General features: G+C 56.3%; 1 protein-coding gene across 10 annotated transcripts; it reads right to left on the bottom strand.

The window, feature by feature from the left end:
* Positions 1 to 1,477: 1,477 nt before the first annotated feature.
* On the bottom strand, positions 1,478 to 26,558 carry PSEN2 (presenilin 2). 10 transcript variants are annotated; one of them, XM_049112458.1, is made up of 13 exons: positions 26,466 to 26,558; positions 21,096 to 21,179; positions 20,393 to 20,428; positions 17,290 to 17,450; positions 14,659 to 14,873; positions 13,251 to 13,392; positions 11,383 to 11,450; positions 10,539 to 10,759; positions 9,796 to 9,894; positions 7,145 to 7,228; positions 6,680 to 6,781; positions 3,131 to 3,249; positions 1,478 to 2,167 (listed from the first exon to the last, which is right to left on the bottom strand). In XM_049112458.1, exons 4-13 carry the CDS (start codon positions 17,428 to 17,430, stop codon positions 2,012 to 2,014), a joined length of 1,347 nt encoding a protein of 448 aa, XP_048968415.1. In that variant the 5' UTR covers positions 17,431 to 17,450; positions 20,393 to 20,428; positions 21,096 to 21,179; positions 26,466 to 26,558; the 3' UTR covers positions 1,478 to 2,011. The 10 variants fall into 10 exon arrangements, with proteins under 10 accessions (XP_048968415.1, XP_035574411.1, XP_025286437.1 ...); XM_035718518.2 differs by lacking the exon at positions 20,393 to 20,428; XM_025430652.3 differs by lacking the exon at positions 20,393 to 20,428 and having other exon boundaries at positions 13,251 to 13,443.
* Positions 26,559 to 27,034: the final 476 nt, after the last annotated feature.

Genomic DNA, 27,034 nt, shown 5'->3' on the forward strand with positions numbered 1-27,034 from the left:
AGGATCTGCTGTTGGCATGGCCACTCAGAAGCTGTCAGACTGCTGAGGACAAAGGGTCCCACAAGCTTGGGGAGGAAGGGGAACATGCTGTCAGGGAGGGGCCTGTGTGCACTCACCCGGATGCAACCAAGCAGCTGCTCCCCGCGATACGGTTCTAACTCAAAAACCTGCCAAACCCACGATGTCCATCAATGGTGTAACCAGTCCACGGTGGACCGTCACACAATAGAACATTAAACACCTCGAGTAACTGAACCCGCGCTACATTCATGTCTCAGGAACGAAGTAATAAAATTTCAGAAGTTGTCAAGTGAGGACAGCATGTAATCATTTTTATAAAGTGAATATGACTTTTGGATCATAAGGTTTTATTTCTAAAAACAAATCTGAAGCAAACATGGAAAAAATACTAGGACTAGTTGGTTGGGGACGTGGGGAGACCCAGGCAGGGGTAGCCCCTCTCTGTTCCTTCCAGGATGTTGGAATCACCTTGGTGTCCTCCTCCTCCTGCCCCACACTGTGTTGGGGCCCAAGATTGCTGCCAGCTATGGGGACAGCTTCCCCAGGCTGGCCTCCTCAAGTAGCTATGTCCCCTGCAACAGCTCCCACGCTGTGACCTGCTCACATGGATGCAGGCCCTCTGCCTTCTGCTTGCACCCCTAAATGTAGCTTGTACCCCCAGCACCCTGGTCAGGCTTCTGACAAAGACCTATCCGCACTCAAAAAATTGGAACTTACTGTAGCTTATCTTTGGGACATGCCCCCTGCCCCCCAAACTATTTTCAATTGCCAAATTGAACAAGTTAAACCCAGGTATTCCTCCCCTTTAGACCACCAGGGACCAGCCCTCATGGCTTTTTTTTTTTTTTTCGGACCAATATCTATTAAAGTGGGCAATTTGCAAAGCACTGTGCAACACATCACATACATTATCTCGTTTCTCACAGGAGCTTTATTAGGTCGATATTGCATCCACATCTTAAAGAATACAAGTGTCAGGAAAATAAGCTCCTTGCCCATGATCTCACATGTAGGGTGAAGCCAAACCATAATACGCTGGTAATCTGTATCACACATCAGGGGTAAAACCTATATCCACGTATGAGAGAAGCATCACTGAGATTCTGTGGCCTGGGACAATATGGACAGGAAAGGGAAAAGCCAACCAGTCCATGCCCCAATCACAGCACCCAGAGATGGACACAGAAGGGATGACCACGGGGTTCCAAACCCTGCCCCCACCCAGCCCCGGTGCGCTGGTTTGTTGAGGCACGATACTGCTTGTCCCGGCTCCACATGGCCCAGCTCGGGAAGCTTCTAGTTGGAGAAATGACTGCAGAAAGACATGAGTGGTTAACCTCTCTCCTCTGTAATGGGGCCAATCTCCCGTCTGTGCTCACAGCACAGGTCCTCCCAGGAGCGGCCACGAGATGCAGAGAGCAGAGTCCACACCTACAAACACACCAAACTCCAAGAATTCCAAGAGGATTCATCTATTTATTGATATTAATATTAAGCCACTTCCCAGCAGTATCTGCTGTGACATGAACAGGACTTGGTTTCTAAAGGTAATAAAATAACGATGACATCATAGACAAAGCGTTGGGGATGTTCCACGCAGGGCAAACTGGCTTTCTTCTCCTACCAGAGCAGGCAGGTGCTAGGTGCCATCCCAAGCACGAACTCCTGGTCCCCTCCTTCACCTTGGCCCTCGGAGCATCCCGGGCTGTGGCACGAGGCCAGACAGCTTCTCACACCCTCCCCACGTGGCACAGCTGTCCTCGGTTCCTACGGATAGACCACCGGTGCTTCCAGTCGGTGAGCGGTGGTCAGGTGACAAAACCACTAGCACCAAAAAGCTGGTTCTTCCTCTTCGTCAAGTAAACACGATACTTTTTTTTTTTTTTTAAGGAAAGGAAAGTCTTAAAAACATATGGCACTAGAGTGTGAAATGACACGAGGGCACCCATTACAACTTCCCATGGCTGCCAGCCCAGTGCCTGGCCTCATGTCAGATGTAGAGCTGATGGGAGGCCAAGGTATCCATGAACGGACGCACCAAGTTGTCCGTGGAGAAGTAAAAGATGAGCCCAAATGTGATGGAAATGGGGAGGGCAGGCAGTGCCTTCTTGAACACAGCAAGCAGCAGGAGGGTCAGACACAAACCCTGCAGAACACAGAGGGGAAGTGGTGACCACCAGTTTGGATGGGGGGCAGCTAGTGAGGTCTCCGCCGGGCTCAGGTGGGTCAGACAACAGCGCTGGACATGCCACCTTCCCAGGTCCCCTCAAAGCTCTGTGACGTGCCCGAGGGGGAGCTCTCACTCTTGTTTAACACTCTGCATGCTAATGCGTGAGCCCCCTGACCCTCAGACCACCTCCCCTGCCTGGCTACGGCAGCAGCACATGTGACCAGTGGCAGGCGGGCTCCCCTTAAGGGACACGTATTTATAAAGAACTAGATGAGCTCTGCAGAAGTATCAGTGAGGGTCTCAGCAGCTGGCACGGAGGGAACCAAAGATGCTGTGGGACCCATCCCCTGGGAAGTGGCTGCTGTCCTGTCCCACCAGGCTGGTGTAGACAGGGTCCAGGGAAGGGACGGTGAACCAGAGCACCCGCCCTGTCCTTGGGTTGGGTAGGGCCTCAGGTCAGACAGTACGGAGGTGGAAGAGTTGGGGGGCCCACCACCCCAACCCCCACCCATGCTGTGAGCAGGTAGGCAATCTCTCAGGAAGACAGCCTCAGCCTTCCTGCACCAGGGCATGGAGTATATGCCGCTCGGAGCCTCCCCACCCTCTTAGGACACTTCCTTCCCCCACTACGGGTACCTGACCTCGTTGAGTCACTGCCTGGGTATAAAGTGATGGGGCCCCTCCCTACCTCACAGCACACAAGCCTGGCCAAGCCAGTGGCACCGCTGTGCGCATGGTCAGTAATGCCAGAGCCCCTCAGCCACACCTGCCCTGTCCAGACCCTCCCAAAAGCCTGGTCTCATCTCAGGGGTCTCCTGGCAGCTCTGCCCAGCCCCCATCACTCTGCCCCTCCAGGGGGCAGCAGCATCTGAAACTTCCCCAGGGATCCAGGGACCCCCAACCCAGGAGACGGGGCAGGTGCACCCCCAGCCCACTCACAATGAGGATGGCCACGAAGCACGCCAGCGTGGTGTTCCAGTCCCCGCTGCCTGTGGCCGCTGCCTTGCCCACCAGCACACTGTAGAAGATGAAGTCCCCCAGGCCGAGCTTCACGCCCCCTGTGCAGGGAAGACGGCGAGCCCATTGGTGTCGGGAGCCCCAAGAGGAAGTGGCAAAGAAGGAAGACACCAGTCCACAGCCCGGCCACTCTGCCTGGCCCACGGGACCCTGGGGGCCAGAGTCCTGTGGCCCATGGGGGTCGGGTGGGGCAGTGTCACCGCCAGCCCACCTCACCTGGCCTCTGGGACAAGGACTGCTGCCAGTGGGTAAAGGGGGCCGTTGGGCTGGGCAACCTGCCACCTGGGCTGTGAAAAGCTGGCATTTCTGACAATTCAGGTAAAACTGGTGCTTGACACTTAGTTGAGTAAGAAAAAAAAAAAAACAAAATATATCATCAGGGGTTGGTGGGAGGCGGTACGATTCAGTTCTAAGTTTAAGTTATGAGTATTTTGTAGGAAATTTAATTTCAAGAACACACATGATGCTCAGAGCTCCTCTGGCAACCCTTCCTCTTAAAAATAGGGCAGCTGGGGCAGCCCCAGTCACCGGGTGTGATCCTGGAGACCTGAGATCGAGTTCCATGTCGGGCTCCCTGTGGGGAGCCTGCTTCTCCCTCTGCTGTATCTCTGCCTCTCTCTCCATGTCTCTCATGAATAAATAAATAAAATATTTTTAAAAAATAGGGCAGCTTAACAGGTAATTAGCTTATCTCTTGCTGGTGGTAAATGAGAACTCACAGAATGCTCGTTTCCCTTAGGCAGGCTGCCGGTGTGCTCGTTTACAGGAGACTGCTCACCGTGAACAGTAAGAAAGCTTATTGAACAAGGGTGTGCCTCGTAGGCCCCTCTCCTGCCTCCTCCTGCTCACGGGGCTCCTTGGCTGGGGCAGGACCCCCTCTGGCTGGCTCCTGCCCCCAGATCACTGGCATGCCTCTGGTCCACCGCCTCCCTCGGCCTGACTTCTGTGGCCTCAGCCCTGTACCTGTCTGCACCCCGTTCCTCACTGTGGTCTGCAGGTCTCGCTCTTGCTCACACCCACCCCCTGCTTTCCTGCTCTCCCCTCTTCCTTCTTTCTTTTTTCCATCACTTCTCTCCCCAAAGAGCTCCATGCTCCCGTCCTGTGCACCTGAAAGGTCCAGAAGCTGGGGGAACCCACCAGCCTGTGCACAGAGGGGAGGCCAGTACTCAGCCTGTAGATGCACATGGCCTCAGGCTGCTCCCTGCCCAGCTCCCATCTTCCTCTGATCCTCCCCTGGCACCGTCCCCTCATCCTCACTGTGCAAGACCCGGGTGCAGCCCCTCTGTCTCCATTCCAACCCTGAACCCTCCCCAGGATCCCCCTGCAAGCCCAGGTTTCAACATATATATGATGCCAACTCTGACTCCAACCCTGGCCTTGACCCTCTGTGTGGCTGCTGCATGTCCCCCTGGAGGTCCTGAGGTGCTTCCAGCCACCCACTCCGTGTTCCCCTGGGTCGCCCCCACGTCTCCCCGGCCCCTCCCACAGCACCTCCTCCCAGCCCTGCCTGCACCAGGGGCCTAGCTTCCCTGCAGGGTCAGCTCCTTCTGCAGCCAGGGGTCCACTTGGAACGTGGCTCTGCTCATTTCACGTCCCTGCCGACACACCACGAAGGCCTCCCTGCTGCCTCTGGGGCAGAATTGGAGCCACTCCCTGGGTGCAACACACCCCCCACTGGTAGGCCCTCCTGAGCGGCTCTCTGAGCTCCCTGGGACTCCCCTCTCCCTCCTCAAGCCTCTGCCAGGGCTGCTGGGTCATAAAGAATTTTTCTGGCCCTGGTTCGTGGGAGGGAGACCACATGGCTGGAATTTCCCAAGTACCAGGAGTGTCTGTTATTCAGGATCCTAAACACTTGAGTTCATGCAAGTAGGAGGGGCTGGAGGGGTTGCCAGACCAGAAAGACCACGTGTGTGAGAAGGGGGCCGGGACTGGGCCAAGCCTGGAGACAAAGCTAGGCCCCGAGCGAGGATTCAATCACGCCTACATGAAACAACCCCAGCAAGACTCTGAAGCCTGACAAACATATCCATGTGCCAGGTGTGTGGGCATAACCTGTCCCGATGCCACATGGAGAGACGACACAGGCTGTGCATTCAAGGCCCTCCCCCACCTGCCCCTGGGTCTCTTCATACAGCTAGCCCTCTGTTGTCTCCTTTATAATAAAGCCGTAAATACAGCACTTCCCCGAGCCCTGTGGGTTGTCCTAGTGAATTACTGACACTGGAAAAGTGTGGGACCCCCAGATTTGTAGCCAGTGGCCTGAAGACTCCCCAAACCTGTGACTGGGGTGGCCGTGGACTGTGCCCTGTAACTAGTGGGGCCTGTGCTGAGCCCAGTGGTTGGTGCCCGCGTCTGTCTGTGGGGTGACCGCCAGCTCATCCTCCATGGCCCACACCAGGCCTGTCTTCTTCCCTGCACCTGCCCTGACTCCCCTGTACCTAAGCCCTCCCCAGGGAACCCACCGCAAAGCAGAGGTTAACACCTTGTATCCCTCGGTCCCATAGGCCACCCGGCACACAGTAGTGGGCCCCACACGTGTCCTAGTGTCCTTGGGAACATGCCCCTAGGTGTGTCTTCAAGATTGTCTTCTACACGGGTCCCTCCAGATCGGTCTGTTCCTGGGGGTCGCCACCCAATTCTGTCCTGTGCTCCAGAGCCCATGGCTAGTTGAGCATGGGGACAGTGCTGTTAGTGCCCTGCCCAACCTGTCCCCAGGCCCAGACACCACACCTTGTGCCCTAAGGGCTACACTGGGCCTCCTTCAGGCCATGCCAGTGCACATTGGGATAGAATTCTCCACCAGCTGCAACTCTGCCCTCTCTGGATCACATCCCTCCTCCTACAAAATTACCCCACACACACAGTGGCCCCTACTGTGCATGGTGCATAGACCAGAACCCTCACTTTGATCTCTGGGAGGCCCTCTGAGCCCCCACAAGCCGGCCAGTCCCATGTCTGCACCCTTGATCTGGTGTCCTGCCTGTGCTTCCTCTAACTCACTATGGACTGCCTACCCCACGGCCTCGACACCACTACCCGCACCTCCACCCCGCCACCCCTGACCCAGAGTTCAACCCTGGAGCTCAGCTCCGAGGTCCCCACCTCAGGTAACTTCCTGAGCCCCTGAGACCAGGTCTAGGAGCTGGGTCACTGCGACCCGGGCCTAGGGAGGGCAATCAGGGTCCACAGCCATTAGACCCAAGCCAGGCCTACATTACTCCCTGCTCCCGACACAGACACACAGTCCACACTCACATCTGCGAAATATAGGGCTTAGCCAGATCATGAGTCCCCATGGCCCGCCACCAAGACTCCACCTCTGCTGGCTTCTCCTGGACTCTTGTGCCCATCTCTCTCTGATGTGAAGAGGGGCTTCTTTGCATGTACACTCCCCTGGTCTCAGGGAGCCCCAGCTCTACCCTCACCCCCACCCTGGGCCCATGCAGACCCATCTGGGCACGACCACCTTACTTTCCTCCTCTTCCTCCAGTTCGTCCCCTGGGTAACCAGGCAGGGGGGGCTCAAAGACTTCCGGGTACGAGGGCTCCCCAAAACTGTCATACGAGTCTTCTTCTGGGTGTCCATGAGAACGCAACCATCATGGTGTGAGGCGGGGGCAAGGGAGAGAGACAAAAGCCCAGTCAGGGGGATCTCTGATCTCTGAGGAATGAGGCTGAGCCCGGGCTCCCTGGCCCCCCACCCTCCAGCCAGCCCAGCCCTGACGCAGACAGACAGGTTCTCCCCACTCCGTGGAACAAGGGAAGGGAAGCAGAGCTGGAAGTCTCCCTGCTGCCACGTGCCTGGCACAGGCCCACCAGGAGGGTGGGTTTCCCTTCCGCACCCTCTGACCCCGCACCTCCCAGGGAGGCCAGGCCAGGCCACGCGGGCGGGCAGCGGCCCTTGAGGACGACAGGCCACCAGCCTCTGGACACTCACCCATCTCTGGGTCGTAGGGCAGCTGCAGGGCTCCCTGGGAGGAGGGGTCCAGCTTGGCCATGCCCACTGTCCACACCATGGCAGCTGTGGGGACAAAAGGTGGTGCCAAAGGTGGTGCCTCAGGCGCTGCTAAGGGCAGCTGCCCCTGGGGCCCGCGCAGGACCCGCCCTTCCTTAGGGGGCCCCGGGGAGGGGTCCGGACTGGCCAGATGTGGGCACACCATGCCTTTCCTGGGCTTTCTTTGCCTCCACATGAAGACACTCCTCATGAAGACAATGAACAGTCTGGTGAATGAATTTTGTCTTATTGTGGTTAAAAAAAAAAAAAACAACATGCAACCTGAAAGGTACCATCTTAACCACACACGTGAAGTATGTTCACGTCACTGAATCAGACCTCAGAACTGCTCTCCTTCCAGCCCTGAGACTGCACCCTCTGGACACCTCCTCTCTTCCCCCTGCCCCCCACCATTCTAGCTCTATGAACGTGACTCCTCCAGACACCCCAGAAAGGTGGATCACACGCATCCTTTCATAACTAGCTTCATCCACTCAGCCTGGTGGCCTCCAGCTTATCCACAGGGCATGTGGCACAACTCCTCCCTTTTTAGGGCTGAATGATAGTCCATGGCACGTGTTCACCAACTTTCCAGCTCCCTTGGGTTCCATCCAGGGTAGGTTCGCTAGGCAGGGGTTTCCCCTGGGTTCTGTCTCCCTGGCCCAGAAACTCTTGCCTGAACTCCCAGCCCACAGTGTCTCCAAGTCTCTATCTGGCCACCCCGTGAACACTAGAACATTCCCCATGGTGGCCCTGCCGAACCCCCACTGACATCCTGGCTTCTTCCTTGTAGCTCGCACCCTTACCGTCGCAAATCCTGCCAATTCTACCTCCAAAATATCTTCAGAACGATCTGCGTCTCACAGCCTCCACCGCTGCCCTGGGGCCTGAGCACCCCCAACCTCTTGGGGTGCTAGTTACCCCCCTAACCCAGGACCTCTTCCACTCTTGCCACCATGTCTTTTCTGCCCCCTTAGCAACCTACGTGATCTTGTTAAAATATTAACATCAGCTCAGTCCAAAACCTTCCAGGAGTGTGAAGCTCACCCAGGAATAAAAGTCGAGCTCTCGCCATGGCCTGCAAGGCCCAGTGTCCCTGGACCTGCTCCCCACCCCGGGATCTGCCTCCCCTCCCCTCTGCCCCTGCCAGATTCAGCTCCCCTGGGGCCTCTGCTGGAACTCTGTCCCCTGGGCTTCCTGAGGCAGGTCTCAGGTCAAATGCCACCTATGACAGAGATTTCCTTGACCACCTGCCACACAACAGCACCCCCCACTACCCTAAAGTCCTCGGGTCTCCTACCACTTCACTTTTGACCAAGCACATCTCCCCTCTAACAATGTGCACTCCCCCGGAGCAGAGATGGTGAATGCAGAATTGAGCCCTGTCTCACAGGGTCTCTGCTCCTCCTCAGAGCGTGCCTCCAACTTGCTTTCATGCCACGGGCCACTTGCTGACATGTCCACTCCAGACTCCGTCCTGCCTCTGTAGACATTACCCAGCACTCTGCATCCAGACTGTCCACTCTGCAGACGCCTGAGCCACAGCATTCAGGCTCATGACGTAAATATGCCCATCAACAGATGGGAGGCCATCAGGACCCCAGGGCTGTGAGCCCTGTCAGGCCAGGGGCCACGTGGGTCTTGTTTCCTGCTACACCCCCAAAGCCCAGCACTGTGCTTGCCGCAAAGTGGGGATCTGACACACATCTGTTGAATAAGCATATAAATCCAAATCCCTACACACCGGCCCCGTAGCCAGCAGCAAACCCGTGTGACTTCCCTTCAGAGACTTAATTTCACCCAGCCACAGAGCTGTCGAGGAAGCACAGTGAAAAGCAGGTGCACCCAGGGCACCTGGGTGGCTCAGCGGTTGAGCATCTGCCTTCGGCCCAGGTCATGATCCTGGGGTCCCAGGATCGAGTCCCACATTGGGTCACCCACGGGGAGCCTGCTTCTCCCTCTAACTATGTCTCTGCCTCTCTGTGCATCTCTCATAAATAAATAAAATCTTTTTTAAAAAAAGATTTTATTTATTCATTTGTAGGCACAGGATATAGGCAGAGGGAGAAGCAGGCTCCTTGTGGGGAACCCGACACGGGACTCGATCCCAGGACTCCAGGATCATGACCTGGGCCAAAGACAGACATTCAACCGCTGAGCCACCAAGGTGTCCCTGAATAAATAAAATCTTAAAAAAAAAAAAAAGAAAAGAAAAGAAAAGCAGGTACACCCTGCTCCTCCAGAACCCTGCCCTCGACAGCCCCTCTCCAAAGCACCCTCTCAGGAATGTGGAGAGCTAAGTGGGTGGCCGTGGGCAGTACTCCCCACACGCCACTGGAAGTTGGATGGGATGGAACTGTGGGGCAGACCACGTCCTCTGCAGCCCCAGCCAGCCTCAACTCTCTAAGCACCTTCTAATGAGATGGAGATGCAGCTTCTCTTTGTCCCTGGAGGGTGGGGCACCCCGGGATCACCAAGGCCACCTCCTCCCCTTTAATCTAGGAAAGACAACTAGTCCCTAGTGAACTCCGAAAGCTGCAGCGGGGAAGCAGCCCCTGGTTCCCAGCTCGAAAGCAGAAACAGAGGTCACTCACAGGAGTATATCAGGGCAGGAAATATGGGCTCGTTTCTCTCCTGGGCGGTCTCCACCAGCATCCTCAGAGGCCCTTTGGGGCACAGCACAGCCACTAGATCTGCAAGAGCCAAGATGTCACGGCATGTGGTAAGTGACATTTATTCCCAAGCAGCCCAAAGAGAGAGGAGCCAGCCTGCTAACACCTGGGGAAACATAGCCCCGAGCCTCAGAGTGAGGCTCAGAGTGTGTCCCACATGCCAGCTCCCAACCCACTGGTTTACAGCCATACCCTTAAGAGTTTGTTTGTGTTGATGGAAGCCCAGAATGGGGTCTAAACGGGGTGGACTGCAAACAGGAAATTGCTATGTGACTCAGGGACCCCATGCTGGGCTTGGTGTCCAGAGCCTCCCTTTCCTTACCCTTTTAAAATGGAAGTTATCACTTCCAAGAGACACAAGAGACAAAACCATGCTAATACTCAAGTTTTGGGTGCTCATTATTTATAGGTCCTGTGCCCAGCCCTACAGCTGCTCTGAGGAGTGAATGCTTACAGCGTGCCTAGGGCTTACCAGACGTGCTATCAGCAGTAACCACATCCATGGCCCCAAGTCCAACAGCCCCCGTGCCTCACGAAGGATTAGTCAGGGAGGAAGGGGGTACCTTTCAGCACCCGCCCCTTGTATCCACCAGTGAGGACTCGTCATCCTGGACGCTGCCCCCGCCACCCACCGCCAGGGTCTGGGCCCACCCACACCCGCCTACCGTACACAGAGATGGCGCCCAGAATGACCCAGGCAGACCATTCGGGGAGGTACTTGATGAACACCAAGGCCATGAGGGCACTGATCATGATGAGGTAGGCTTGCTGCAACACCAAGGGGCCTTTCCAATGGATGCACACCATGCCCACTGCCCCAAAGTTCCAGACGGTCAGGAACAGGGTAGGGTAGTCCATGGCCACGTTGTAGGTCTTAAGCACTTCCCTGCATGACCAAAGCCAAGCCTGTGAGGTAAGAAACTCAGCAGAGACGTCAGACCCCAATCACACACAGTGCAACATCCCTGTTTCCTGACCATTAAGTCCCCAGCTGGGTTTTCCTGACCTCTGGCTTCATTATAGACACACACACCCCCCACTGCCCGGTTCTGTGAGTCCCACATCTAATCACGTCAAGTATTTTCTGGAATAAGGGGGTGAATGTACCAATGTCTCATGCTTGACTCAACTCACACAGAGGTGTGCTGGTACCACCTGAAAGACCCTTTGCCCCTGGGAAAAGGCCTCCTGTCTCTTCCGTCTCTCAGGGCCCCAGGGTCAGGCTGCTAACCCACATCAAAGGCAACAGAGCAGATCACTTTTCCAAACGAGGAAGTTCCCAAGCCTGGCCCAAAGACTGGAATCTCTTGGGTTCATAGAGATCCTCCTCCATAGTGATTGGGCTCATTTGTTTTAAATCAGGAGCAGAAAGGGATATGGCCTGCCTCACAGCACCCTTGCCTCCCATCAAGGCCCTGGGAGGAGGTCTGGCTCTTGGAGGCCGGTGGTGGTGGGGTGCCCCTCCCCACCCAGATCCTGCGTGTCTGACAGGACCTCAGGGCTACCTACCCGAGGTAGATATAGGTGAAAAGGAACAGGAGCATCAAGGATGACATGATCAACCAGCCATGGATAAACTAGACAACAGAAATGGGTACAGTGAGCATGGGTACCCAGCTTGTGGGACTACCGCCCAAGCTTCAAGAATCTTCATTAGGCTCCTTTGTGATGACACTGGAAGGAGTGGCCACTGGACAGATATAGAGTGCAAAGAAGTTCCTACAGTTCTCTCGAGGTCACCTGGCAAGTGCACAGAATGAAAATCCTTCAGGTCCAAGCAGCCAGACCCCTGTCCCCCCTACCTTCCCCCGCCCCCACCCCAAGAGAGGATGTGTTGGATGACTCCCACCCACCAGGCACAGCCCTAGGCTCCAGGGAAGAAGCTAGTGGAGTCCCACTTGCCGTGTGTCAGCGTGAGGGCCTCAGCTGGGGAACACATAGCCCTTGTGACTACCTGTGAATATGTCTAAGAGCAAAAGAGCGTCAGGACAAAGTGGCAGGAGACCTGCTGGGGTGCTGTCTTGGAGTGGCCAGGGCAGCCTTTAAGGGAGCTTTCTCTGGTCACCCCAGGAGGAGCCCTCCCACCTGAGGCCCTCAGAGAGACCCATGCCTCCTGTCCTGGCCAACCGGGGAGGGTCAAGGATGACAGTAGAGTAATCCTAAGCCAGTCCCTTAGCCGGCAGTCCGTGGCACAGGGGTGTCACGACCACCAGCCTCCCCTCAGGGGATGGACCGGTCAGTCACCTGCTTGACCCACCAGGGACCTCAGTGGGAACCTGGTCTACCTAGAACAAACAGCAGCCCAGGCCATGCTATGGACACAGCTACCTCTGGGATGTGTTGACCCTCCTCATCCCAGCCACCCCTGCCCCCCAGGACTGCCATCACCTCCTGCCTGAGTGCCACGGAACCTGCAGGTAAACCTCACCAATCTGCCTCCTGCCAGTCCTGGGACTGGTTGCCTGACACCCACTGACCACAGCAGTACTGGCTTCCCAGCTCCTCGATCCCCTGACCAGCTTGTTTCCAAGGGCACTGTGGCCTCTGCTCCAACCACGCAGCCCCCTATGCTGCTTCCCAGCCCCAGTGAAAATTGCCTTATTTCCACAGGTAATTATGCACTCATCAGCCCCAGCATCCTGATCAGCCCCTGTGGACAGCCCTCCTGGCATCTATCCTGGCATCTCGCCAGCAGGGATGGGCTCCAGGCCCTGGGCTGAGCCTCCTCACTGCTCTCTATCTGCTCCAGGGGGCAGCAGGCAGCCTGCATGAGGACGGCTTTAAGTCACGATTCCCAGTTAAATCTTTCTTTCAGGCCTCAGGGTTTCAGACCCTAAACAACCCCTCCCCCTAGTCTGAAAGTTAACAGTCTGCCCAGGGATAAACAAGGCCCCCAATTAGGCCAGGTGGGCCGCTAGACTGGCCTGCACCCCGGCCCCTGCTCCTCCGCTGCTCCTGGGGGCTATGCTGCAGCTACAGGGCCCTCCAGTCTCGGGGCTGCAGGACCCCACACGGCACCTGCACACCCTGTGCAGAGGAAAATAGGAAGGTTGAGTAAACCTGCAGGGGAAGTGTGGGGTGAAGGAACCCGAAAATAGAACATCTCGCTTCTTTGGAAGAAGCTGCAAAATAAAATAACTTCTGAACATGAGAAGGGGTGTGTGGAGCACAGCAATGAAGTGCTTGGGCAGGGGAGATTCTGTGCAAGCGCCAAGGATGGTGGTAGTGGGCAATCCCCACGGTGGCCAGGGTGGGGCAGAACCGAACTGAGGCGTCTGCTCTGGCAGTAGGTGACCTGGTGGGTGGCTGGGGGGCGGAGGGCTGGCGTTGGGGGCCGGGCAGACAGGACGGGGCAGCGGGGCACGGCTGGCACTCACCTTGTAGCAGCGGTACTTGTAGAGCACGACCAAGAAGATGGTCATGGCCACAATGACGCTGATCATGATGAGGGTGTTGAGCACAGAGTTGAGGAGGCGCTGGCCCACAGAGGGCGTGTCCTCGGTGAATGGTGTGTAGATGCTGAGGGAGATGGCGGGCTGCAGGCTCTGCTCCCTGCCTGCTCCATAGGGCCTGCCCGTGAGCCACCCAGCCTCAGCCTGATGCCTGAGCCCCGAGTGGAAAAGGAAGGGGCCCCCCCCAGGCCTCCCCCTCCCCACCAGACCACCCCGTCCCCACCAGGCTCCCACCCTAGTCCTCCCTCTCCTCTCCCCCATGCTCTCCCCCCTCCCCAAGGACTCCCCCCCCCCTCCCCCAGGTCTCCCATTCCCCATGTGCTCTCCTCCCATACCCAGCCCAGGACTCGCCCACTGCTTCCCCTACCCCACCCAGCACAGGCCAGCAGTGGCACCTGCTACAGCCAGTACACTTGGGAAGCCAGCCCCTGGCCCTATCCACCTGTCTGCCCGGACTGCAGAAGCCTGCTGCCTGCTAAGTGCTCACCTCCCCTGAACACTGTAGGCTGTGCCCCTCCCACCTGCTCTGCACCCCAGCCCAGTAGAGGGTGGGGCTTCTCCTCCTGCCCCTTTCTTTGGAAAAATCAAACCAAGATGAAAGGAAAGCTCCCTAACTAAAAACAATAAAAACAAGAATGCGTGGGTGGCTCAATGGTTGAGCATCTGCTTTCAGCTCAGGTCATGATCTGGGGTCCTGGGACTGAGTCCTGCTTCTCCCTCTGCCTGTGTCTCTGCCTCTTTCTCTGTGTCTCTCATGAATAAATAAAATCTTAAAAAATCAAAAAAATATAAAAAGTTCAGAGCAGGTAGTTACAGGCAGCTTGTCTGTGCTGTTGCTCCCCACTCCCTTTCTGTGTTCTTCTCACTCAAGTGATCAAAACCTCCCTCACTAGGCTGAAAGCACACTAAGAAATCACCCGGCCCACCACTCAGGTTTCCATCCACGAGAGCAGAGGCCCAGAGAGAAAACCGCCTGTCCAGTCACACTGCGTGGCATGGCATGCCCGCGCCCATGACCCTGCACCTGGGACTCCCGCTCGTGCCACAGGGTGAGAGCATGCCCTCTGCCATGAAAGCCAGCATGCCTTAGTGCTGCACCAGGGCAGGCACTGTTTAACTCGTCTAGTTCTCCTAGTATCGGGACTATTATACAAACAAGGAAACTGAGGCAGGGAGCAGCTAGGAAAGAGCCCTTGCAGGTCACGTAGCCGGGAGGCAGTGGACAGAGCAGAGTGTGGAGTCAGGTAGCAACCAGCCCAGCTCTGCACACGCCCCTGGCATGGAGCTGCAGGTGCAGGGGACCCCTGACTCCCCACGCCACTCCCCAACTTACAGCTGTCCGTTCTTCTCTGTGTAGAAGCGCACGGACTTGATGGTGGCCACCACCACAATCATGCACAGGGTGACCGGCACAAAGAGCATGATCACGTGCTTTGCCCCATACTTGAGGGTCAGCTCCTCCTCCAGGCCCGACGGCTGCCCAGGTACCCCGCCGCAGACGTAGTGGTCAGCATCATCCTCAAAGTCCTCCTCGCTGTCCTGGCTTCTCTGTGGAAAACCGCACGGTGAGGGCCACAGGCTGCGCCCACGGTGGGCTCTGCGACGCCGTGCACGGGTGTCGTGGAAGTGGACATGGGCGGTCTGAGTGGTGCTTTCCAGATGGAAGGACCAGCCTGCGGGCTGGGGTCCAGACGCACGGGTGCCAGGAGGCCAGGGCATCTGAAACGTTTACGAGGACCAGTAGGGAAGGCAGAGAGCCGGCACTAGCCACCTCACATGCAGGAAGGGGCCACAGCAGCCACAGGACAGGGCAGCCTGCAGGCCTAGCACATGCGGCTCATGGGCCTGAAGTGTTTCTAGGGATCGCCACCCCCCCCCCCCCCATCTTACTTCAGGGACTCAGACGCTACTCAGTTCTGGCTGAGGAGCCATAAGGATTCAAGAGGAGCCAGCCAGGTGACAAAGGAGGAAAACAGATTGCACCCACCCTAGAATAGTGAGCTCACATGGGGACTGTCCTTGACGGTAAGACGTTGGAAATTTGCGGAGGAGACATTACTTGGAACTCCCCCAACACGCACAAAATTGGGCGTGCAGAACTGGCAGCAGCAAACCAGACCCAGACGGGCTAACTGGCGCCAAGCTCCTGAGGGGCAGGGGGTGTCCATCCTCCAGGAAGGTGGGAGGGCAAGACACCCGCACGCGCTGGCCCAAACCCATCTGCGAGAATTTCTGCTTCAGAATTGTGCCAATTCAGTCACTCACTGCCTTGTTAATTAGATTAACCGCCAAAGACAGAGCCAAGCACAACAAAAATTCAAAAGGACGTTGCTTTGGTTCTTTGCAGGGAGAACTGCAGCCGATGCTCAGCTAAGAAATGGCAAAGCATAAAGGAGCGGGAATGTCAACAATTAAAATGCACAGACGAGCTCCGAGCTCCGGGAGACAAGACAAGTGAGCAGTCAGGAGCGGCTGGCGGTAGCCTTGAGAGGCAGACAATGAGACCAGCTCACTGGGAGCTCAGAGGGTGGAAGGAATGAGCTCTAATTCCAACTATAGGGACTAAGGCCGGCTGGCAGGAAAAGTCCACATGGAAGGTTTTAAATACTGTAATACACAAGACTGAGGTGGGGGTTCAGGCTAATCCAGATACTTCCCCCCCAGGGCACCCCTGCCTTCATGAGGTTATAACCTCCTGCCCTGTGGGCTACAGAATTAAGATTAAACCCCTGTGTCCCCCCAAAATTCACATGTTGGACCCTAACCCCCAATGTGATGGCACTTGGGGTTGGGACCTTTGGGTGGGGCCCTCCTGATGAGATGAGAGCTCTTACAAATGGGCCCCAGACACCCACACCCCAATCTGTATAGCAGCAATGTCCACAATAGCCAAACTATGAAGAGCCCAGATGTCCATCAACAAATGGATAAAGAAAATATGGTATGTACACAATGGAATACCATTAAGCCATCAGAAAGAATGAAATCTTGCCATTTGCAATTACATGGATGGAACCAGAGGGTGTTATGCTGAGTGAAATAGAGAAAGACAAACACTGTATGATCTCGCTCTTCGGTGGAATTTAAGAAACAAAACAGAAGCACAGAGGAAAGGACGGAAAAATAAAACAAGACAAAATCAGAGAGGGAGACAAATCATAAGAGACTCTTAACCATAGGAAACAAACTGAGGGTTGCTGGAGGGGACGTGGGTATGCAAATGGGGTAATTGGGTGATGGGCATGAAGGAGGGCATGTGATGTGATGAGCACTAGGTATTATATGCAACTGATGAATCACTGAACTCTACCTCTGAAACTAAAAATAAAATACAATAATAAAATAAAATGGCCCCAGAGAGCTCTCTGTCTTTCCTGCCACAAGGAGACCCAGGGAGAAGCCACTGACACGTGTGAACTCTCACTGGACACTGGATCTGCCAACACTGTGAACTCACACTTCCAACCTCCAGAAGAGGGAAACACATGTGCATTGTGTACAAGCCCCCAGTCTATGGTACCCCTGCTCGGTAGCCTGAACGCACCACAGCACGTCACAGCTCAACAGTCACCAATGATGCACATGCTGGTCCTGTGGCTCCCAGTCTGGCCCCTGGCCCTCTGCAGCACTCCCCCTACCTCCCTGGGCCCGTGCAACCCTCCCAGCATCCAGACTCACTCTCATGCTCCCAGAGCTCCCGCGGCACAGCACCTGCACTAGGAAGGGGAGCCTGCGGGGTGGGGGCTGGGACAGAACCATCCAGCCTGGTGGGCTGCAGATATACAGTCTACTGCAAAGCCCTCACCCACTGGGACCACAACCTGCCCTGGGAGACCCACCCTGGTGACCGGTTCTCTCCCTTAGTCTCCCCTCCCCCTGTATCAGGGCACATCTGGCTTCCACCCAGGAGGGCCAGGAGCCCAGGGCCTGGATTCAAGGCCCCTGACTGCTGGCAGGAACCTACCCACTGGGCAGCATTTTCTCCATCCTCCAGGCCCTGCCTGGCCTCCTGGCAGCAGCGTGGCGGGGGGCTCTCAGCCGACATCAGGGATGTCCTCTCGTCACACACTTCTTCCTCACTGTCAGAGGCCATGAATGTGAGCATGGCCCTGCCTCGGGAAGCGCCTGGAAGAAGCAGCACAGGGGAGCTTGGTCCATCTTCCTGCAAGGCAAAGGCCACACAGGACCGAGGGGACAGCCAGAGGCGACAAGAAGACCTGGACACAGGTCCCGCCTGACAACCGCCCAGGACGCATGTGTCAAGCAGCTGCTGGAAAGCAGGACTTCCCATGGGTTGCCTCTAGGGCCGTGGTAGCCTCTGGAGGGAAAGGTCCAGCTAGAAAAGTCACGGCCATTCCAAACTGCCAGCACATTCATTCATTCAATCAACAAACATCTGCTGAGCACCTGCAGTTAACAACAACCATGTGGGGCTCCAGGGTTAGGAGGATGGGCGAGAAATACATTTGTCCTTAAAAAACAAAACAAAACAAAAAAAAAAAAACAAAGAAAGAAAAGAAAAAAAGCCCAACAACCATCCCATGTGACTCATATAATCTAAGCATTCACCTAGAGGTACAGAAGCACAAAGAGGGAGATCAAGAATGTTTTCTAGAGAAGATAGCACCCCTGATGGAGACAGAATTTTCCAGGTGAGGGGAAAGGGCAGAGGGCATGACAGACACTCCAGTCAGGGCCTGGGGAGGTGTAGGGCCTCCTGCACCACATCCCCTAAGACAGAAGGGAAGGTGACCCCCATGAAGACCACTGTGGGAGGGGACAGGCTCTGACCCAGGACAGCAGGGTAGATGCCAGGGAGGGGACCGGACCCAGAGGGGGTTAGGAAGACAGCAGTCAGTGCTGGATGTGGCAGTGAAACACAGGCCAGAACCCAGGATGACAGCCAAGCATGGAGCCACGGGCAGAAGACAAGCAGCTCAGGGGAAAGACGGAGTCTGGAACCTGCTGAGTGGGAAGGGGTTACATGAGTTAAGATGGCACAAGGAGTCTGGGATGCAGGGGAGGAGTGAGACCATGCAGGGCAGGGTGTATATGTGGGAAAACACAGCTTAGGGCAGGCACCCCAGGGAGGCCAGGGCTGGAGGGTCTATAGGCCAACGTGGCAGAAGGGCCTAGAAGAGCTTCAGATAAGCCCTGGCAGACCTGGCTGTCCCTCCAGCTTCCTGGGCAGACCTGTTCTTCCCTCCCCCCCCAAACTCCCAGAGGCCCTGGGGGCTGAGCTTTGGGGCGCTGGGGATGGACAAAAGCCTCCATGTCAGTCCCCCCAGGACGTGTGATCTCCAAGTGACGCAGGCAGGTTCCTTCCACCAGCAGCCAGCTCTGTGTGCCTTGGCAGGGTCTGCGGCAGCTGCTCCATTCAAAGCCGATGACCTGGGCTCTGGCCAGGATCATTCTAGAATGGACCCCACCTCCATCCGCCCATGACAGGCCCGCATCTGCCCACCTCACGGATTAGGACCTGTGACCAAAGGCTCCCAGGCAGGACTCAAAATGCGACAGGCTCCCCTGATGCAGGGCACAGAGCAGAGCAAGATTAAGAGAAATGCCACGGGACTTGGCCCCCGGGCAGAGTTTATGAAACAGAACAATCAAACACATGAAGAAGCAGGCCCTTAAACAGAGCCCCACAGGGTGGTTTCCAGAGGGAGGTGGGGTGCGGGGACGGGAAGCAGGGAAGGGGAAGAAGAGACGCTTCTCGCGACACACAATGTCGTACAGGACTGCCAGAGTGCTACGCTGCCCATCTGGACGGATGGGACCCTGTATGTTAATTATACTTCAAAAATGAAAAAGAGGGGTGCCTGGGTGGCTCAGTGGTTGAGCGTCTGCCTTGGGCTCAGGTCGTGATCCCGGGGTCCTGGGATAGAGTCCTGAATAGGGCTGCCCCCGGGGAGCCCTCTTCTCCCTCTGCTTGTGTCTCTGTCTCTCTGTGTCTCTCATGAATCATAAAATCTTAAAAAAAGGAAGGAAGGAAGGAAGGAAGGAAGGAAGGAAGGAAGGAAGGAAGGAAGGAAGGGAGGGAGGGAGGGAGGGAGGGAGGGAGGGAGGGAGAGGGGAGCTGCTCAAGGAGGGTGGGGACCAGGAGCAAAAAGGTTTAATCCTTCCAATTTCTATTCTTCAGCGGCTGCCAGCAGCTAACAAGGCAGTCCCCAGGGAGCACGTCTGCCTCCCAGCGGCTCCCTGACGTCTGAAGGAGTCAGAACTAACTTAGGGATGACGGCCTCCTCACAAGAAAACAAAGGCTCCCTGGGCAGATTCCTTCCCTCATCCAGCTCCCCAAAATGCCTCCCAAACCTGCCGTGAAACTGGGCGCAAGGGGGCTATGGCTGCTGGCCACCAGGGCTGTCCTGTTGGCTGTCAGGGCAAGGGGCCTATCCAATCCCTACCCTCTGGTCTGCTGGCTGGGCAGGGACAGGTGAACACCTGACAGGGGACTGAGGACTCAGGACAGGCTGGGCCCCTTAACATGCCCTTTCTCTAAGGGGTCCATGCCACCTGGGGCAGGGGAGGGGGGACACCTCCAGCTGAGCCCTGAGCATGTACTGAACCCAATGACCGGGGAGCTGGGTACTGCTGTTCTTGCCTATTTTACAGATGAGGTAACAGGTATGAAACATGACAGGTTCAAAGTCACCCCTGAATGCAGGCAGTGAGTGATGGGTCTGTACTTAGCGTTAGGGTAGACCGCTGGGTGAAAGGCTCCATTCCAACCAAAGGTCCAGGGGTCTGCCCCTTGAGATGGCCCCTTGGCTGACGGTCAGGGGGCTAGGCCTGGCCCCCGGCTCAGGACAACAGGGGTCAGGTCATAGTCTACACCCTGTCCCCCGGTGGGGCTCAGCTCCACTCGGAGCGGAAGAACAATCCTTCTCCTGAAACCCAACCGAGCTGCAGGGGGAGAAAGGGATTTCCAGACAGAGACAGTCCCCAAGCAATGCCCACCAGGGACAAGAATGCGGAAAAACTAGGTCTCACACACCTTGGGCATTGCCACCTGGACCGCCCTTTCTGAAGGCAGTAAACAGGGGAAGCTTTAAAAACATTCATACCTTTTGATCTTGAAATGTTACTTCTCGGAATCTGTTCTAAGGAGATAATAAAACATTTTTGTAAAAACATGTTTGTTGCGGTTGTTTGTAATGGTCCAAAAAAGTAAAAATTGCCAAAACAGCCAACTCTGGCCTACGACACGTCCGTCCAATGGGGTATGTTATAGGACCACTTAAAAAACCTCCTTTCAAAGAATAGTTCATAACAGGAAACAACACGACAGGATGTTGAACGTAACAGATGTCAAACTTCACATACTCGACCATCTGAACGGTCTCAGAAAAACGCTCGTGTACGAAAGACTGGTGAGATAGATGACAAAACACCAAATGTGGTTACCTCTAGACACTAAGGCTGTAGGTCACTATTACTGCACATTTTTCTGCTTTTCTCAAACCTATTATAAACATGGATTGTCTCTAGAGTTTTATTTTTTAAGCCATTAATTTATTCTTAAAGCAGGCTCCATGCCCAGAGTGGAGCCCAACATGGGGCTTGAACTCAAGAACCTGAGATCATGACCTGAGCTGAGATCAAGAGTCGGATGCTTTATCGACTGAGCCCCCAAGGCGCCCCAAAACATTATTTTTTTAAAAGGAAATATGGAATGTCAACACCGAGACAGACTTCCTTCCCATCCTGCTGCCCCTGCATGCCCTCATTGGATGGGGGCAGGCAGGTGGACGCACAGCCCCTTTTTACCTGGCTCCTGGAGAACAGAGCAGCTGGGAGGCACACCTCTCTGCTTCCAAGCCGGAATGGAAGCCTGACGCCAATCTGAAATCCCTGGAGGGAAAATCACCACCTAAATGCCTGCGGATCAACAATCTTACTCGATATCTGTCGGCCGCTGAGCGCCAGTGACGTCAGGAACGCCCGGGTGGGGGGGCTGGGGCGGGGTGGCTCCCCAGGGCGCCGAGGCTGGTCCTACCAACCACATAGCAACCAGCCCTCGGGCTCGGCTGGGAGGGGGCCGAGGGAGCCGCGGGCGGGAGGGCGGGAGGAGGGCGGCCTTCCCGGGGACTGCAGGCGCCCCCGGCCTTAGAATGCAGAACCCACACAGCCGGGGAAGCCACCGCTTCCTCCCATTAATCAGCTGAATGGGATCGAAATGCTGAATTGGCCAAACCGGGCGAGTCTGACCCAGAGAATTCCCCCAGTGTGCCTGTGTCAGCAGCTCCTGCGATTAAGGAAACCCCGCCGTCACCCAGTTTCCTTGACCTTCTCTTGCTTTCAGAGCCAGACTGTAAAACGCCATAGTAACCGTGAGCGCCGGCGTTTTGCTCGAAAAATATGGAAATCGCCACTCCAAAAGCAAAGTGGGAGTTACCACATTTACCAGGAACAGTGGGGCGATGAGAAAGGTCAGGGTTCTGTCTATGTACCTTCTTTCTTGATTGCAGCAGGCCTAACTGAACGGGGGACCCTCACTTTCAAAGGGGGTGGCCCCTCCCTAGAGTCATCTGGACCTAGCAGCCTGCCCACAGCCCCCACGAGGTTCTCTCAAAGCCGGGGAGGTGTTTGTGACAGTGACAAAACTCCCTTAAGGAACGCCCACAGCCTCCCTGCCTGCCTGTCTCCCCAGGCCCAGGGCAGCTGATCCTGTATTTGACCTTGGCTGGCCTTCCTCCATCTGTCCACCTGAGCCCAAATGGGGATGTGCATCGCTCCCCAACAGGGAGGCAGCCTCACCGGCCAGAATGCCTCCAGGTGGAAGGGATGGAGGGCCCTTCTGCCCTCCCACATCAGACGCCCCAGGGGATTCTGATGGGGCCTCCTAAACTTTGACCCAGGCTCTAGATGGCCCTCAGAACTGTCCAAACCCAGCAATCTCCCTCGTTTTCTCAAGGAGCCAGGAAAGGTGGCAGTTTGGGGAAAGCTGCAGAGGCCAGGGCCCTAACGCACCACCTGTGGATAGGGCACAGGAAAAAAAAAGATTCTTTTAAGCGACCAAGGAGCCGTGGGATGTGATGCACACACTCCTTGGCCCAAGACCAGTGAGTTAACCTCCTGTGGCCATCTCCTCTCCTGGAAAAAGCAGAAGGAGCACACCTTGCAAGAGTCCTGTGGAACCTGGAGAGATTGTGCAAGGTGTCTGTACAGAGCAGGTGTTCAGTAAACAGTAGTGACCATGAAGATGGAACAGATGTAGGTGTATGGCAGGAGGGGCAGGAAAGCTGCTGATGCCCCCTCGGAAGGTTATGAGATGTGCTAACCACCCCCTTCCGGACACAAGAGTTGAGAGACCAAGGTCACCCCTCACCCGGGCCCTGGGGAGACACCGTTCCCACCTAGCCCCAGCCCGAACACGCGGGCACCACGAACACCGTGTCACAGGACGCGTGCCAGAGCTGGCACAGACCTGAAAGGCCATCTGGTCAGTGCCCTATTTTGTAGTTAAGGGAACTGAAGCCCACAGGGACCAAAGCCACAGCTCTGATTCAGGTCTGCGGACTGCCCACTCCAAGCACACATGAGGCTGGCACACTCGGGGATTGGCCCAGGGCCACAGTCACACAGGCGGCCAGCACAGCAACCCCACGTGGGCTTTCTGGGGGCGCGCCCATACCTGCAAGGCATAAGCCTTTGCCTGCGTCTTTTACAGCTTCTCCAAACACAGGCAAGTGGTCGCCAAATTACAAAGGCCTCCTAGTTGTGGCCTCACCGAGGCTGTCTCCTGCCCGAACCCTTCAACCCTAGCCTGGGGGCCCACCCTGCCCTCTGTAGGCAACAGGGCTCCACATGGCACAGAGGGGGCCAGAGTCGGGGCACTGCTTCCAGATAAGTGATGGCACACTCGTGTGCTCTATACACAAGAATGCCCGTGAAGGGAACATTCTGAAGACCTACCATTTGCATAAAAAACAGAATACAAAACTTCATCTCCACCGGGATGCCCAGGTGGCTCAGTGGTTAAACTAGTCTGCCTTCAGCTCAGGGCATGATCCCAGAGTCCTGGGATTGAGTCCCACATCGGGCTCCCAGGAGGGAGCCTGCTTCTCCCTCTGCCTATGTCTCTGCCTCTGTGTCTCTCATGAATAAATAAATAAATAAATAAATAAATAAATAAATAACATCTTTTTTCAAAAAAAAAGTTCATCTCCAGCTTCCTGTCTCCAACGCTTTAATAAAGGAATACATGTGTATGTGTGAAGTGCTGTAAATAAATGTGTGCTGAGAGTGGATATCTCAGGGCTGAGAGCTAATTAAAAAAAATATTTCCTGAATTTTCTAGAACAAACATGTGTGACCTTTATCTCTACAAAGTCAAGAATTCCCTGGGTAAGGTGTAGCAGAAAGCACTCTTCCCATTTTTCTTCCCATGCTCCAGAAGACGACCATACTGTGGCAAAGACGAACTTGCAACTCATCCTCCCAGGCAATAAAAACACTGGACAAAACACATCTCCTCCCTGACATCCTGGCATCTGTCTTTCCTGAGAACTGACTGGAAAGAAGACTTTCCCCCAGACTTTACTATGGCAGCCTTGCCACCTCCAGGCCCGGAGGCCAATGTTGATCACACGAGGCTTGAAGCCCATGTCCAGCCAAGCTCCCTCCCAGGCCCTGGCTGGGGGCAGCTTGCACCAGCCTCGGAGCCCTGACCTTCCCTCCACCAACCCTCCCTCAGCTGCTGGAGTCGGGAAACAGGTGGGAACACTTGCAGAAACACTGGTTGTCCTGCCAGTCCTCAACTAAACAGTGTCCGAACCTCAAAGCAACAGCTGAGAAACAGCCAAAAATATCTTTGGCAAAAACATGCATGTGACCTACACACACACTGCTTTGATCTGTTGAAAAAAAAAATTATTTGGGGGACGCCTGGGTGGCTTAGTTGGTTGAGTATCTGACTTCAGCTCAGGTTGTGACCTTGGGGTCCTGGGATCTTCAAGCCCTGTGTATCAGGCTTCCTGCTTAGTTGGGATTCTGCTTCTCCCTCTCCCTCTGCCCCTCCCCCTGCTTATGCTGGGGCTCTCACTCTCTCTCTAATAAATAAATAAATAAAATCTTTAAAAAAATAATTTTTATTGTTATTTTGCTTTGTCAAGTAGTTACTAATGGAAAGCACAAAGAAACGTCCTGGGCAGAAGAGCAGGGACACGGTAGGGGGTGAATGTGCGAAACTTCCCTATGCAAAAATTCAAAAGATTAAGACCCAGCCATCTGGGTTCAAATCCTGGTGCTCTGGTCACCCAACAGGACAAGTGGCTCAACTCCCTGAACTTCAATTTCTTGATCTGTAGCAGATAAAAAATAGTAGCTACTTGAGTGTGACTGTAGCTGTAAAGAGACGTAAGTACTGTACCAAGTGGCTTTTTATTGCATATGACACACTTCATGCTCATCATCAATAACTCAGAGGCTTGGGGCACCTGGCTGTTCTCAGTCGGAAGAGTGTGTGACTCTTGATCTCGGGGTCGTGAGTTCAAGCATAGTGACACTGGGCATAGAGAATCTTTAAATAAATAAAACCTTAAAAAATAAAAGTAAAAAAATAACTCAGAGGCCAAGGTAAGAGGAGCCTCTCCTTTGGCAAACTCTGTGTGCGCAGTGAGACTGGGAGCAGCCATCGGGGTGTTGAGGGGACGGGTGACAGGCATGGCAACACACAGCGGGCCTCCAGACACATGAGAGAGGCAGCCTCCAGCCAGGCTCTTTCTCAAACATAGGAACAGAGCATTCATCTCATTCATCCCCTGTACATACACCAAGTAAGACTCCAGACTTGGTGCACGGCTACTTCAACACCCAACCGAGTGGAATGTTCCCTGAAAACCTGAAACCTCATCCCACTCTGCATGCAGCAATGCTCCTGCAAGCCCCCTACTTCCAGCCCCTGACCTAAAGGCCCCCTCACGCACCCCAGGGATGAATCTGGACTGCCAGCCTGCCTGTCTGCTCGATGGATGGCAGAGGCTGCAGCTCTGAGCTGCCGCCAGAAACCCCCTTCACCAGCTGGGCCCAGAAAACACAGCTGCTGACACACCTCCGGGCTCCCACATAGCCACCTGCACGCAGAGGCACCTAAGGCTCCCACACCTGAAACAGCTTATCCAGAGCCTTTAATTAGCGCCGAAGGTCTTGGCGGAAAGCACTGGAGGCTCAGGTGTCCACAGAATGGACCTCAAGGGCATCCATAGCAGAGGCCAGGGTCTGTCCTGATCAAGTTCCTGTCAGGACAGAACCTGAGAGCCCAGGCTGAGGATTCTAAGTCAAGCTGCCTCTGCAACGTTCTGGAGAGGATGCCTCTGTAAATGGGGATGCAGTTAGTCCCCTAACCAACAGTTCATTTCTTTAAAAGGGGACATCATTACATCAGCAGACAGGAGCGTGTCATCCAAGCGCCAAAGGGCTGAGGTCTGGTGCCAGGGCTGGACAGCACGCAGCCAGGCCAGACCACGAGCGGGTTCGGAGCCTGGCCCCGCTAGGTCCCACCTGGGTGGCCTTGGACAGCCTCGCTAGCGCGGTGGCCTGAGTCTCTTTATCCATAAAATGTGTGGGGGTGGAGGGGGGCAGCCTCTGTCTCAGGTTCCTTCGGCTTCAAAAGCTGCATCTGTAAATGCCTGATAAAACGGCCAAGCGCCGCTGATCACGGAATCGCCGGCTCCAGGCCGGGCCTGCGGCCGGTTCCCCACCCCGGCGGGAAGCCCCTGGCCGCACCCCGCCCGGCAGGGCCCCCGGCCCCGGCCCCGGCCCCGGCCCCGCCGCGCCCCCGCCGCCCAGACCCACGTGCGCTGCTCCTTTAAACGCCCGGCCCTCCGGCGGGGTCCGGCCGCGGGGAGGCAGGCCCAGGCCCGGGGGCCGCGGCCCGCGCTCCTCTAAGCCCCCCCGGCCGGGGCCGGCGCCCTGCGCCCTGCGCCCTGCGCGCTCCCCGCCCCGCCCCGCCCCGCCCCGCCCCGCCCCCACGCCGGCCGCAGAGGCCGTACCCGCGCGCGCACACCGCAGCCCCGCGCCGGGGAAGGGGCCGCGACCGGCCGCGGCGAGGGGCGCGCGGGGAGCCGAGCCCCACCCCGCGCCGTCCGCGCGCTGCAGACCCGGCCCGGCCCGCGCGCCCCGGCCCCGCCCGCTCACCTGCTCGGCCGCGGCGCCCCGGCGGTGTTTACGCGGCTGGCGGAGCGCCCGTCCGGCCCGGGCCCCGGCGCCGGCGCAGACCCCGCCCCGGGCCCGCCCCCCCTCCGCCCCGGCCCCGCCCCTCCTCCGCCCCCGCCCCGCCCCGCCCGGAGCAGGGCGCTCTCGCCGGCGGGGGGAGGTTGGTGGCTCGCGGCGGCCTGACCTGCGGGTGCGGCGCGGCGGGGACGCCGGGTGCACCTGACGTCTGGCCCGGCACCGACACTCGGAGGAGCGGAGGCCAGGCCTGCCATCTCACAGGGCCCGCAGCTCCCTGGAGCAGTAGCGCGTTTGCCTGGAAGACATGGCTTTCCTTGGAGGGCTTGGTCCCGCGACCTCCCCACCTTCCGCCCTTCTGACCCCCCCGAGGCTTTGCTCACGTTAACGGAGCACTCGCGGCCTGCTGTGAGCTAACATCAGGAGAATTTTCCTGCTCTGTTTTCTAGAGCCTCAGAGCCCCCAGGAAGGAGCTCTAGATAAAACTGTACAGGGATGACGTTGCGACCGATGACCTGTGAATTGGCCGAAGGAGC

The sequence above is a fragment of the Canis lupus genome, chromosome 7 (genome assembly GCF_003254725.2).
Source record: "Canis lupus dingo isolate Sandy chromosome 7, ASM325472v2, whole genome shotgun sequence".
In the NCBI taxonomy this organism is placed as follows: Eukaryota; Metazoa; Chordata; class Mammalia; order Carnivora; family Canidae; genus Canis; species Canis lupus.